Source organism: Haliotis cracherodii, unplaced genomic scaffold (genome assembly GCF_022045235.1).
Source record: "Haliotis cracherodii isolate W230 unplaced genomic scaffold, xgHalCrac1.p SCAF_1, whole genome shotgun sequence".
In the NCBI taxonomy this organism is placed as follows: Eukaryota; Metazoa; Mollusca; class Gastropoda; order Lepetellida; family Haliotidae; genus Haliotis; species Haliotis cracherodii.
Genome location: NW_027266264.1, coordinates 38,115,173 through 38,130,097, shown reverse-complemented (window position 1 = coordinate 38,130,097; position 14,925 = coordinate 38,115,173). Strand labels below are relative to the sequence as shown.

The following is a 14,925-nucleotide window of genomic DNA, read 5'->3' as shown; positions in this document are numbered from 1 at the left end:
GGACAATTTGGAATTATTGTTTTAAATTCAAACCTCAAAATGTAAAGTTCAAACTTCCATGACAGATTCTTTAAAACGTGTATGTCTTGAATAAAGATTGAGTGGATGTATCTGTTTGCTCTGTCATCTGTCATGAGTTGCATAATTGAAGGGAAGTAACTCTTCCAGTAAAAAGCTGGTTTCAGTTATACGGAGTTTCGTTTATACGGACGAATTTTGAAATGACGCAAGTGTCCGTATAAACGAGGCATAACTGTATATGTTTTAAGCATTGCATAATGTTTTGACACCTATTTGAGTTCTTAAGAACACCAAGGTAATCTGAGGTGTCTTGTTGTTTCAAGTAGCCATCTTGAATATTTTATGTGGCCACGTGGTCTAGAATGAATGTGGTTCACGTGCTGTATCATTTGTTGCATAGTAACCTCGTCCTTGCCGTACCTGCAGGATATTCAGTATGAGGCCTACATAGACGACTGCCTCCTAAATCAATGGGGCATGGTTCCTCTACTTTGTCACAGGGACTTCACCCTGCGTCGGGGCGGTCGGGTAGCCTAGTGGTTAAAGTGTTCGCTCGTCACGCCGAAGACCCGCGTTCGATTCCCGACATGGGTACAATGTGTGAAGCCCGCCGTGATATTGCTTGAATATTGCTAAAAGCGGCATAAAACCATACTCACTCATTCACTCACTCACCCTGCGTCTCCTCCAACAACTGGGATGGAAGATCAACCTCAGGAAGTCACAGTTGACACCATCATTCCACCTTCAGTTCAATGGCAGTCTTTTTCAGACCGCCTCGATCTATTTTCTGTACCCAGGGACGGGTGGGCGCATATTCAACTACACCTGGTCCCGGCCCTCCAGAGCCATGTCAGTGGCAAGTCCTCCTGGGCCTCCTAACCTCAGCACAGGACTTGACCTACAGAGGAGGCTCCAACTGAGCCCAGTCCAGATGTTCCTGGCTCCCTACATCAGGCATAAGGATCGCTCGATCTCCATCATCCTTCTGGATCACCTCCAACCTCATCTCCAGTGGTGGACGTCGGAATCAAAAGTCTTAGACGGCGTCTTCTTGCCAGGGATTACGACCTTGTTACACCTCCGCGTTGACACCTCCATTCAGGGATGGGGCGCACATCGAGAGGGGCTGGTCGCCTCGGGGCTGTGGTCCGCCACTCAGCTCCAGTGGCACATCAACAATCTTGAACTGGAGGTGCTTATTCTGGCTCTCTCCCATTGGAAGCAGACCCTTCGACACGCCCGACTCTCCATTTTGACGGACAACATGACCATCGTCTGGTGCCTGCGGAAACGGGGAACAAATCACTCGTTCCTTTAACAGACTTTTCGCTTCTTCAACATGGTGGATCATGGATCCAATTTCAGACAATCTATCCCGACCAGACAAAATTGCCCCCACAGAGTGGAAGCTCCACCCAGACACCGTTGCTCTTGTTTGTCAGGATCACGGTCACCCCAACATCAACCTGTTCACCACCAGCCAAAACCATCAGATACCTACATTCATCACTGGTACTGGATCCCCTGGCCTGGGCGGTCGATGCCTTCAGCGTCCCCTGGGAAGGACTTAAAGCGTATGTTTTTCTGCCGCCTGTACTCCTTCCCAGGGTAATCCAAAAGATCAAGTCGAGGCTGAGCCTTGATCTGACTTTGGTCGTGGCAAGATGGCGTGAACTTGGCGAGATAGCCATCGCTAACTCATCCCCACAGCAGGCAGCCACATCCAGGACCAGACAGATTATGTCTACACATCTGGTCCATCTACAGAGAGCGTTATATGCTAAAGAATACTCGGCCAGAGCAGCAAAGGCCATCACGATGGCACATTGTCCATCCACTAGGTGCTTGCACATGACAAGTGACTATCTTTTGAGAGTTTTTGCAGAGAAAAACATCAAGACCCAGCCACTGCATCACCTCAATTCTTGGACAAATTCCTGCTCTATCTCCACCACAATCATCGGCTAAAGGGTAGTACCATCATGACCTACCTTGTAGCTCTCAATTCTGTACTGGCCCTTCCGGAAGATCAGCGTATGACAAAAATCCTGGAATTACAGGCCTTGCTCCGCTCATTCCGGCTGGAAGACTAGAATGGAAAGTTTCGTCAACCAGCTTGGGATTTAAACATCGTTCCCATCCTGCTGAGAAATGCGCCTTTCGAGCCCCTCGACACAGCGTCATTCTACCATCTGCATAAAAAATGGTCTTCCTCTTGGCACTCTCCACAGCCGCCCGCGTCAGTGAACTACACGTCCTGGACATCATGGATGTCCAATTTGAGCAAGGAACGCCATGCATCTCAGACTGTGCTGGTACTTCATTGCCAAGAATCATCTCTCAGGACAGCCCGATAGATCATTTCTCACCCATTGTGTTGTTACATCCACCAATCCAAGGAATGCGGGAGAGAACAACAAGAACACCTCTTTATACTGGTTTCAGCAACCTCGCAAGCGGAAGACAGCCACCACACCATTGCCCTCTGGCTTCATCATTCTCCAGGCCTATGAGGCTAGGGATTGGAGAGCATTATGTTGTTGCATCCGTCAGTCCAAGGAATGCCGTAGACAACGACGGTGCCTCTTCATACTGGTGTCAGCAACCTCGCAAGCAGAAGTCAGCCACAACAACATCTCTCTCCGGCTTCATCATTCTCCAGGCTTATGAGGCCGCGGCTTTGGACCCTTCAAGCTCCAACAACTCACATGAGACCCGGGCGGTTGTCTCCACCATGGCGACACACAGTAAATGTTCAACATGAGCCATCATGGAAGGCTGCTTTTGGTAATCGACCCAGTCTTCACCAGTCACTAACTGCGAGATGTTGCTTTTGAGGATGTGCAAGGCATGCGCACTGTTTTGGTCTGTTCGTAGTGGCCCAGCAGGTCACCACTACCAGACACCACTAACCTCGCCTCCTGTCCAGAGCCGGCCTCACGACATCCCCGGCTATAGCCCTGGTATAGAAGGTTCAATGCCCCATGCATTACGGCTCGGTATGTCAGTCTACAACCTTAACTCATTTATCGTGTATGGCTGCGTCGTACCTTGACAATCTGCATACTTAACTCCTGTTTTCCCCGTCTACAAACTGGTCGATTGCTGCTGACTGCACAGTGGATGATTGGCTGAGGGAATTCTGAGATGAAAGTCCACAGCTGAAGGTTTGCCCTCCACCGATTCTGTCAGATAAAAATGCATTAATGTGTCTAAAGAGACCCACTCATCTCAAGTCTGCCTCCCCACTATGCCTTCCGATGTTCCAGTCTTAACAAGTAATGTGAGGATCCGTGATGTCACTTCCCTTAGTCTTGTGGGAGATGTGTGATAGGGTTGGCCTCTCAACTAGTTGAAACTTCTTCAAGCAAGATCTCTGTCAAGAACAAGCAGTAAATGTATTAAGGAGTAATGCTGGGTAAGTATACAAATATAAAATATATCTAGGATTTTACTAGTTCTTATTCCTGATTACTGGAGATAGTTAAGTTGGTTATGAATATATATACCTCTGCTGATAAAGAATCGTCTGCTGTCAGTGACAGCGATAGGATTGTTATGATAGCCCTTTCAGTGAAACTGCTTACTTAAAATGCAACAAAAGACAATGTTCTAGTAGTAGTTCTATCAGTAATGATATCAGAAAGAAAGTGAAAACTCTCTTTTAAAAATAGCTAAAGTGATGATAGGGACATTATGAAGAAACAGAAAGCTTGATGTACTGTCATACATGTATTTGGCAAAACATTGACAAAAGTGAAAAGTTGAATTCTTTTAGAACTGTCTGCAACTCTTTTAGACTCAAGAAAATAAACGTTCATGAAAAAAAATAGATACACAGGGGCTCTGAATGCAGTGAACTTGCAGAACTTTGTGCCCAAACTAATTAATTCTCAATTACCACTAGAACAGCCACTCATTTGGTTACAATCACAATAAATAGACACATTGGAACTTTTGTTAAAGGTTGATTACTGGATGGCAAGATGTGAGAAGCCATATTCAGAACTATTTCAATTCATGATAATATGGTGGTGCAACCTGATTAATTCACTTGGTTGTACCTGGTGCAGGTGGTAGAACAGAATGAAATCGTACCCTGGTCTGGTACTATCATTTCACAGTTCACAGCTAAGTTTTTGTAACGAAACAGGGCCCACAAAGCAATCCTAGCGCTACGATTGTACGATTGAGTTATAATCGTCTCAGCACTACGATCGCTATGTGGGATGGGGCCCAGGGTGGTTTAAAGGTTTCATAAACTTTAAAGTGAATTTCGGTATAACAAAAAGACTGATAAATCGTGACAAGGTCAGTATGTGAAAACAAGGACTCAAGGGCCAATCGCCTGAGGTTGACTGACCGTACCAAGCGTGCAGTAATTAATTGTATAATATTTGTATTTTTACATATTTGCATATGAATATGTGCTTGTGCTTTTCAGTCTTTGATACACAAGAGGTTTGACATCAACTCTTCGTCTGGCGTGGACATCGTGTTTCTCTGTGGCTACCTGATGGGGCTGGCTGTCTTGATGTACTATCTCGTTGATAATATGTTCGCCAAGAGCAAACTGTCACCAAGAAGAATAAAAAACTGGTGAGTGTTTCAGTTTGTCACTGAGCAACAGAAACTTGCTCCTGTTACTACTTGAAACTCTGATGTTGCCGTGTCAGCATTTTGTGCCATAAAATCAACTCAATACGAGTAAACAGAGAAATCACCCTGGATCTATGGAAACCATAGGACTGTATTTTATGTATTCTAGGCCTAGCACCACTTCTTTTTATCTGGTACATTGATGAACTATTGAATGATATCATGAACATTGTTGAGGTATTGTTGAAGACAAGCTACACACATGCATTATAGATTCTACTGTCTGCAGATGATGTTGCAATATTTGCAGATGGTGTACATCTGTAAAATACTTAGAAAACAAAAGTTGTTGTTTTCAAGAAAGGTAAAAAGATATCTAAACATGAGAAATGGTTCCCTGATCATGAAAGACTTGAAGTAGTATCATGTCAAAAGTTATTTACAAAAGCAAGTGAAGCACTTTCAAGGCAAGTAGATAAAGCAATGTATTCAGCCAAGGAGTTTATTAGTAAATTTAGAAATATACCTGTTGAATAAGTGTTTAAGATATTTGATGGTAGATTACAGCCAATATAGATGTACTGCTCGGAAATGTATATTGCCACAGTATTGAGAAAATCCATATAGAATTCTGCATGTTTGTTCTTGGCTACTATCACCAAATAAAGGCAATTTTAGCAGAAGGTGCTGATATTTGTAAACTGTCAATGCCAAGTTGTTTCCTACAGAGTATGTTTGCTTAGACAACCAGATACACGGTACTCAAGGTGATGCTGGTACAGGCTTATACACCTTGATGACTCGAGCAATATAAACTGGGCCTCAGGTGTTGCATATCATAGATGTGCATATGCATGGATAGCCCAGGATGTAGGATGTTATATGTTGTAGCAGTATCACGAGGGGTACTTGTGGCTTTATGCGTCCCTCGTTATGTTTAACACCACTTGTTGGCTAATTATGTGTCCCACTTCAGGTTTTATACCATGACCTGGAGGCAGGTGGTATAAAACCTACGAGGGCCACATAAAGCCACATGTACCCATCGTGATCCTGCTACAACAAATTTATCTTACTGACATGTTTTAATCTGCCATTGCAGAAGAATAAAAATAAATTCAAAACTGATAGAAAACAGCTGTTTGTTTGAGCTGAGGTTAACTTGTGCTATGTCATGTAACCTTCATTGACCCGGAAAAAGCGTACGGTGTCTTGCTTCTGAGGGATTTATTCTCCTGCTCAGAAATCTACATGGAGCCTGTCTTCTTTGTGGCGGGGTATAAGGGATTTATTCTCGTGCTCAGAAATTTATTTCCCTCCCAGGCGGGATGCATTGTATTTTATCAAAATCACGTGAACCAATCAAACCTCAACGTTTGGACATTTGGAGGTATGATAAAAATTATGTTCTTGAAAATGTTGAAGCAGTAATTGCTACATGCCTATTCCATGTATAAGATAAATGTTACACTAGAGATGTATTTAACAACTGTTCAATCTATGTGTTTATGCCGGTGTTTAACAAAATTCAGATGTGGAATACATACACTTTATATACAGTTATACAGACAATTTTTTACTTATTTTGCATTACTCCTTAATGCATTTACTGCTAACCTTACAACCTTTTGTAGAACCATCGCCACTGTCATGTGACCGGATGTGACTTCACATCAAATCATATTACTGCTCGTCGTCGACAGGGAAGGACATGTCTCACTTGGCTCTCCCATGATCTATTTGTTTAATTCAGTGGTTAGCATACTGCTACCACACTGCGATGAGTGATGTATTCCTTTCATATTATTTTCACATGATTGTGTATTAATATGCGAGTGTTTTCCTTGTAAAAAGACCCCCACCACCTGGCTTGTTGTTTCTGCCATTTTGAAATTGCATTACATTTGTTCATCTCTTACCGAGATAGTCAAGTTTGTTTGCAATTCTTTGTTAGGTATTAACATGCTTTTGTACATTTAAATTAACTGTAGCCTTTGGCATAGTGTTTTTGGGCGTTTGTATTTTATACACTTTAAAAAATATTTGCCGATTGCAACCGAGTGGTCTTCTTTGGCATGCTCAAGTCTTCTTCAACTACAACTTCTCATTTTGTGTAACACATGCAGTTTTGCACTCCAAACTTCAAATTTTTGTTCACCTCTCTCTTCACCGATGTTCTCCATATTTAGATAAGTCACTCACAAGCGTATTTTACAGCCAGGAAGATGTCTCAGTCACAGGAGGCTACCGTCCTCAAGGCCCTGGTTATTACCACCCTACCCTTGCCGCCGGGTGAGGCCTTGTCCATAGTTATAGTGGCTGCTGACATTCATTCAACTCCATGTTCTACGACTTCGGACTCAATCGTGAGTGTCGCACCTGATTCAATTTTTCAGGTATCTATGGCCTCCACAGTGACGGTCCCTGGGCGCTTCTACTGGGTCGACGCCGGCCAAGCCATGATCCAGTCAACACCTACAGGCGTCTCATCACAAGTGCTTGTGCTGAGCGCAGTATCTGCCTACGCCCTCCTGGATGCTTCAACGATGACTACAGCATCAGGGCTTCCAGCGTATCCTGCGATGTCTTCAATGCTGGGTCAGCTTAGAGCTGCACCACCTATCTACCCGGTGTAGGGCAACCTATGTACACACAGCCTATGGCACCATACATCACAGATTGATCAGGCACTTGTGCCTGTGTTCCAATCCAATCCAATCCAATCCAATCAACATCTGCCTCACACCAGACGTCAGCGACTCCAGCTGAGTGCTCCACGTCGACCAGCAGGGCCGTCAGCTAGGGCCAACACATCAGCACATGTGTGGGTTTCATCATGCATAACTTCATGCAGTTCAGGGGCCTGCGCCTGTGTTCCACCTCCACCTGCCACATAGACTGGTTTGCCCTTGTGGCAGCAGTCTATGACAGAGGCATCCAGTGCTTGCGCTGATGCACCAGCTACATGCCACTAGCACATGAAATAACCCTAGCCCTTACTATTACATCAGCGCCTGTTGTACCAGATGCCAGTGATACACTCAACGCCTTCAAAATGACCATGTGGTAGCAGTCTATGACACAGTGGTATCTAGCGTTGGCGGCAATGTACCAGCCACTCCTGCCACTGAGCCTCAACGCTGGAGACAACACAAGCACTTGTGAGTACGTCAGCGTCTGCTGTACATCAGACACTTGGCTTTAAAAATCTCCAGTCCCCCCTAATTTTTGCCAGTCTCAACTTTCAACAAATAAAAGAAAATATGAAAATTATTTGGTTTCAATTCTTTCAACATAATGTTCAGTGCAAAGATGTCATCTCTGAAGTAACTTAGTTAGGTCTATATGTCATTCACACTAACTTCAGTCACAATTTTCTCTTCTTCTTTTTTTAATATTTTGAGACGAAGTCGCTACAAATGGATATTTAACCTAGAAATAGACAAGGGGAAACCCTAATGGTAACAGACAAGCTGACTTTGTTTGAAAAATGTAGTTATATGAATATCACCGATGTTTTGTTCAACAACAAAGATTTCTAAGGTACTTTATATGCTGGTCCACAGGGACTGGCAGTCACATGAATTACCGATCCAAGCCTAATTTTACCGGTAAAAAACTGGTAATTACCGGTAAACGGGAACGCTGGGCAGGAATACCCACCTCAGCTTGGCACAGATGGTGGATTGAATGGCAAACCGACTCACAAGTGGTAGGTCCATCACCTGGCCCAGGTCTGACAAGGACACCATTTGATCCCACCCTACAGTGATACCACCGGACCCAGTACTCAGGGATATGCATTAGGCGTTAGATGAAAAAATTATCCAAGTTGACACTTGCACCAGTTTCTAAGACGCCCAAATGTAGGAAAGTTTACTTTCCTATTCATGTCTTTGAAATGAAGTGGCTGACCAGATGCTTTTGGTAGAAGGACCCTCAGAGGATGACTGGCTCATCGAAGCAGACCATACTTAACATTCCAGATGTTAGGTTCGTTTTCATTGAGGCCGAGGTCAGACACTCACTTAAGCTTTGGCATTCTCATTCTGGGCCTTAATGAGACCAAACATTTCAGCATACAATGGAGGTCTGATTTTTCCTCAACCTTCCGCAGCGCCTGCTTAGGATCTGTGAAAGTTGCTGTCAAATCTCCCTTCTAGCAGTGTACATTCAACATTGGCTAAATGATTCCACGGAGAGGGGTTAGTACTCTCACTGAATTTGTTTCATGTGGCATTTGGTAGACATGAGCCGTACCAAACTTAAAGAGCTTCACACTTTCAAGATCAGTTAGACATTTGACAGAATCGTCATATGCTACCCGGTACCCACCTGTTGGGATCATTGTCAACAGGTCAGCGCCAGGCGTCACAAATTTCATGGAGATCAATTTCGCCTACACCGGCCAAGTCACACATCTTGACTGTTTACCACATAGTTCACAATGGACTCTCCGTTGTGTGGGGTTCGTACATCGCCTTCAGCATATTGGGGGATTCAAGGTTAATGCACAGAGTGATTTAAATATCAACAGTTAAGAACTCTGACTGTAAAAACCTAGAATTAGGTCTAATGGGTCTAATCTAATGGGGGCGGTGCAGGGTCATTGTTTGCATACTTACTGGTACAAATTGCTGCAACCTTTCAGTTAGATACCTGTTGCTGTTCATCAATGTAACCGAGTCACTTACTTCAGTAGACCACTGGTGTCATCATGTGCATTATCGAGGGACACATGGAGTACAAGGAACCTGTCTTCACTGTCACCTCAATATAAGAACAGCAGCACCTGTGTGTCGTCGTACCTTGGCAATCGATTGAGGAGCACTTTGATTTAGTCTACATGGGAGCTGGAAGTGGTTAGCTTAAGAAACACTATTTCCCTGGTCTTGTCCAGACACGACACGACTGAAAGCCCTCCTGTAGTTGATTTTTCAACTTTCACAACCTTGTAGACAACAATCTGCCACATGATCTCCAACTGCCACATCCACTCTTGTCAGTGGCTTGGAGAAGTCACATCCAGTCACATGACAGCAGTGATGGTCCTACAAAAAGCAGACCCAGCTAGGCGATGTCTCTTTTGTCGTAAGGTAAGCAGTAAATGCATTTAGGAGTAATGCAGGATAAGTATACAAATGTAAAAAATATTAAGATTTTACCAATTCCAAAGATATAGATATTTTAACATCAATGTGTTCTTCCGGTATATATTACCAAAAAGATGAATGTCATGCATTATTAATATGTCGAGCATATGAAGATATAAGAATCAAATACTTACCTGACTTATTATACATCCAACACTGTTTACAGGGTGACTCTTCTGACTGTGATTGGCACATGGACCGTACTCTTGTTGTATTGGTTAGTCATGGCTCACCAGCTAGAGTATGCTGTAGAAACAAATGTGCACCGTCTCTCTGAAACACTGGTAAGTTACTATTGTTTACTTGTTTATAAACCATAAACAATATTATCAGTCCTCACCTGCATTCTGTATGTCTCTGGCTACAACAAAATAGTGAACAAATTCCATTCTCAAGAGCTTACCCTACAGTACAGTTAGGTTTTCAGATGCATTTTCTGAGTTTCTTTTTGTATGAACTCAACTCTGTGTGTGTATATTTGTGTTTGTAAATGATGTTGATGATATTAATCATAGACTGTAGAATAGGAATTAGCAAGCAGTAATTATTATTTTAACAATAAATACGAAATGATTAGATAACCCTTCCATGTGCTGCATGTTCAACACACCCTCATCTCTCAAGTCATAAATTGTGGTTCTCTTCTTTCCTTGTATTTGCATACAGTGAAACCCTGTTCATCCCGACAGTACCGCTCCCAGTAAAATCTTATGGATTAACACATTTCCAGATTTACGAAACATGGATGTGGAGTGATCATGGTAGTAGTCCTTCACTTACCCTGCTCCTTAATGCATCTACTGCTTACCTTACGATAGAGAAAGATACCGCTTCACGATGGTCCTGGGAAGAAAAAGTGTTGTTTCCTCTGCCAGTCTACTTTTTGCAGGACAAAACCAATTCACATTCCTGCTCGTCGTCCTACTGACCCATGAAGATTGGTAGAATGGGTCTTCAGCAACCCATGCTTGCCGTAAAAGGCGACTATGCTTGTCATAAAAGGCGAGATCGGGTGTTTGTGTCATCGATCCCAATTGCGTGGATCGATGCTCATGATATTAATCACTGGATTGTCTGGTCCAGACTCGATTATTTACAGGCCGCTGTCATATAGCTGGAATATTGCTGAGTGCGGCATTAAACAACAAACAAATCCTCTACCAGGGGGTTATACAATGACAAGTGGCAATCATTTGAAAGTTTTTGTAAGGTAAAGAATCAAGATCCCACAACAGCATCGCTTCAATTCTTAGCTGAATACCTCTTACACTTGTGTACCAAAAGACACTTGAAAGTTAGCACCATTACAAAGTAATTGGTAGCGCTTAATTCAGTGTTGCAAAATCACTAAGGTCCTGGAACTGTATACAGGCCCTACTACGCTCTTTCAGGCTTGAGGATCAGAAGGCCCAAATTTCGTCACCCATGCATGGGTTTTGAATGTGCTGTGTTGAGGATCATCCTTTAACGATGCAGGGCGGGTGAGCTCTTTACATCACCCATGTCCGTACTGAGCATGGTCAGCTGGTGTTGCACCTCGGGTTGTGCTGGGATTTCATTGCTAAAAATCAACTACCGGTCCTTCACCATTCCACCAATCTCTATGATCATGGGGGTCGAAGATGACGGTGAACTCCTCTTGTGCCCTGTACACACACTACAAGTTTTCATTCGCTGCTAAAAAAGGTGCCTCTCGCGGAAACTGCTATTCATTCCCGTATCCCGTACATCCACGACCGAAGTTAGTCGCAACAATATTTCTATGGTTACACACAGTCATCCTGCAGACTTACGAGATTGCTAACCTTGATCCAATGAGAGCGAACTATCCTCATGAGATCAGAGCAGTTGCCTCAGCCATGGCTCTACACAGCAACTGTTCTATTAGAGCAATCATGGAAGGATGTTTTTGGAGGTGAGACACGGTTTTCGCCAGCCATTATCTTCATGATGTGGCACTTAAAGTTGCGAAGGCATTTGTAGCTTTGGCCCTCGGGTAGTAGCCCAGCAGGTAACCACTTAAATGAAGTCTTCCTGTTGGGAGCCAGTCTTGCCTGACCCGTGCAGTGTTGAGTCTGACACACCCGACACGGGGACTTTTCAAGCTTTTCAGCTTTGGCTTGGTAACACAGTATGTAAAGATTTTAGCTTAATCTAATATTCTATTTTTAACTGTTTGTTTACTTGAGACTTACCCTCAATTCTCATGTTCTTTCTGTAAATAAGACTGAACCAACACTTTGTTTCCTTGACAACTTGTCTTTAGAAGGGTTTTTAATTATTGAGGGTTTTTTTCAGATCTGAAGAGATACCCACCGTCATACTGTCTGATACAGATGCATTAAGGAGTCCATTACGAAGTCCAAGGGCCCACCTGTCTCAGACTTGCCTACCTACTATAGCTTGTTGGCTGTGTAGAGTTGTGTCCCTTAGCTTATTTGCTGTTACTTGTAAAGTTCTTGATCCATATATCCTGGGTTGTTAAGTTTGGGATGTCTGTCCTTCTCAAAACACAGGAGTCCATCAGTGGGTCCACAACACTTTATTTGTGATATAATAATTACAGCATCTATATAAACACGATTGTGGTAATGGGACAGACATGGCCAGGCAGCATATCAGAGGCATCAACCTGCCTAGCTCTGTCAGAAGGTCAAGTCCTGACTAACAGAAAGTATTCTAATTTTAACCAGTCAAATCACTGACGTATCGAATATGATACCTCTCTGGTCAGCCTGCAGCATCCCACTACTCATACACAATGTCAAGCTTCAGTGGCCAACCGGCCATTCTCTAGCGCTAATTAGGCACCACTGACCTGCACATGACTCCGTGCTGTTGGCCATTGTTATAATAGTCCAGCTGCTGTTATAATTTGTATTGGGCAGTGCTGTGAATATTTATCTATATATATTTAACTTTTTTAACTCAGGAAATATATAAGACATATATAAACATCCCTGTTAAAACCTATACCCTGCCTTCGATACCAACTGCCTACGATACATATGAAACCCCACATCACTCACCCATAAGAAATGGGGATAGTGTTCACAATGGCTGCTAAGCATACATGGATTAGTCCTCTAGTCCTTGTCAAACAGGCCAATAGTGAAAGCATCAAAAGGACTAATTTGCCATTGTAAAGGGTTTAGCTATACTTTATCATAATAAGGACTAGTAGACTAAAACAGTAAGTTTCAGTCTCTAAATATGTGCTCAATATGAACTCTTTTTTCCAGGGTGACCTTGTGGACACTGACCTTGACCTCCAGATATTTCATACAGTGCAGAGTTATTGGCGTACACGCTGCTTACCACCTACCACACATGGCACATTGTCCATACTGAGTGTTCTTCCTGTGCGGGACGTCATGTACTATCTACAGTACTACAGCCTCCCTGTCATCACTGTACTTCTTACACCGGTGCTCAGACTCATGGTGGCTCTCTGTCAGGTATACAGACTAGAAGCTGTGTAGGAGTATTCACCTCTGATAAATACAATGGGAAAACATGTGGCTCACTTCTTACACACTGTTGCATGTGTCTCACTTTGCTTACACACATCTCATGCAGCTCACTGTTCCCACACACATCTCATGCAGCCCACTGTTCTCACACACATCTCATGTAGCTCACTGTTCTCACACACATCTCATGCAGCTCACTGTTCTCACACACATCTCATGTAGCTCACTGTTCTCACACACATCTCATGCAGCTCACTGTTCTCACACACATCTCATGTAGCTCACTGTTCTCACACACATCTCATGCAGCTCACTGTTCCCACACACATCTCATATAGCTCACTGTTCCCACACACATCTCATATAGCTCACTGTTCCCATACACACCTCATGTAGCTCACTGTTCCCACACACCTCATGTAGCTCACTGTTCCCACACACCTCATTTAGCTCACTTTTACCACACACCTCATGTAGCTCACTGTTCTCACATACCTCATGTAGCTCACTGTTCCCACACACCTCATGTAGCTCACTGTTCCCACACACATCTCATATAGCTCACTGTTCCCACACACATCTCATATAGCTCACTGTTCCCATACACACCTCATGTAGCTCACTGTTCCCACACACCTCATGTAGCTCACTGTTCCCACACACCTCATTTAGCTCACTTTTACCACACACCTCATGTAGCTCACTGTTCTCACATACCTCATGTAGCTCACTGTTCCCACACACCTCATGTAGCTCACTGTTCCCACACACCTCATGTAGCTCACTGTTCCCACACCTACCTCATGTAGCTCACTGTTCCCACACACACCTCATGTAGCTCACTGTTCCCACACACCTCATGTAGCTCACTGTTCCCACACACCTCATGTAGCTCACTGTTCCCACACACATCTCATGTAGCTCACTGTTCTCACACATATCACATGTAGCTCACTGTTATCACACATCTCATGTAGCTCACTGTTCCCACACACCTCATGTAGCTCACTGTTCTCACACATATCACATGTAGCTCACTGTTCGCACACATCTCATGTAGCTCACTGTTCTCACACATATCACATGTAGCTCACTGTTCCCACACATCTCATGTAGCTCACTGTTCCCACACACCTCATGTAGCTCACTGTTCCCACACACCTCATGTAGCTCACTGTTCCCACACACCTCATGTAGCTCACTGTCATCACATATCTCATATAGCTCACTTTTACAACACACAGCTTATGTAGTTCACTGTTCCCACACATATCTCATGTATCGCTGTTCTCTTTTTTTATTAATCATGATAGTAAAATTTGTATTACAATAAACAAGTGTCAATATCAGCAAAGCTTTGTTGAGGGTATAATTTGTTCAGTTTTAGTTCATTTAGTTCACGCTGTGCTTCACTATGTGTTAAATGGTAATTGTGTTGTATCAATGTGCAATAATCATGCTAACTGGACAGGCGCTTGTTTTTTAATTATATTCAATAGTTTGAAGAAGAAATTATGGTGCACCACTGTGTTTTGAGTGCATTGGTGAATATCTACATCATGAACATGTTTTTGTTGGTGTGAAGGGTGAAAAGTTGTGCTTCACTACCATTGAATTAACAATCTATCAAATCAGCTGCTAGTATATTGTGCAGGGTATTCTGTGCTCATGTTTGA

General features: G+C 43.3%; 1 protein-coding gene across 3 annotated transcripts in view; it reads left to right on the top strand.

Moving 5' to 3' along the window:
• Positions 1-14,925, top strand: part of LOC139477467 (uncharacterized) — a 23,018-nt gene extending 8,093 nt beyond the window's left edge. For all 3 annotated transcript variants that reach the window (XM_071260018.1, XM_071260019.1, XM_071260020.1), the window contains exons 5-7: positions 4,469-4,623; positions 9,943-10,060; positions 13,019-14,925. In XM_071260018.1, coding sequence (XP_071116119.1) covers positions 4,469-4,623; positions 9,943-10,060; positions 13,019-13,258 — 513 coding nt within the window. In that variant the 3' untranslated portion in view covers positions 13,259-14,925. The remainder of the gene's footprint in view (positions 1-4,468; positions 4,624-9,942; positions 10,061-13,018) is intronic.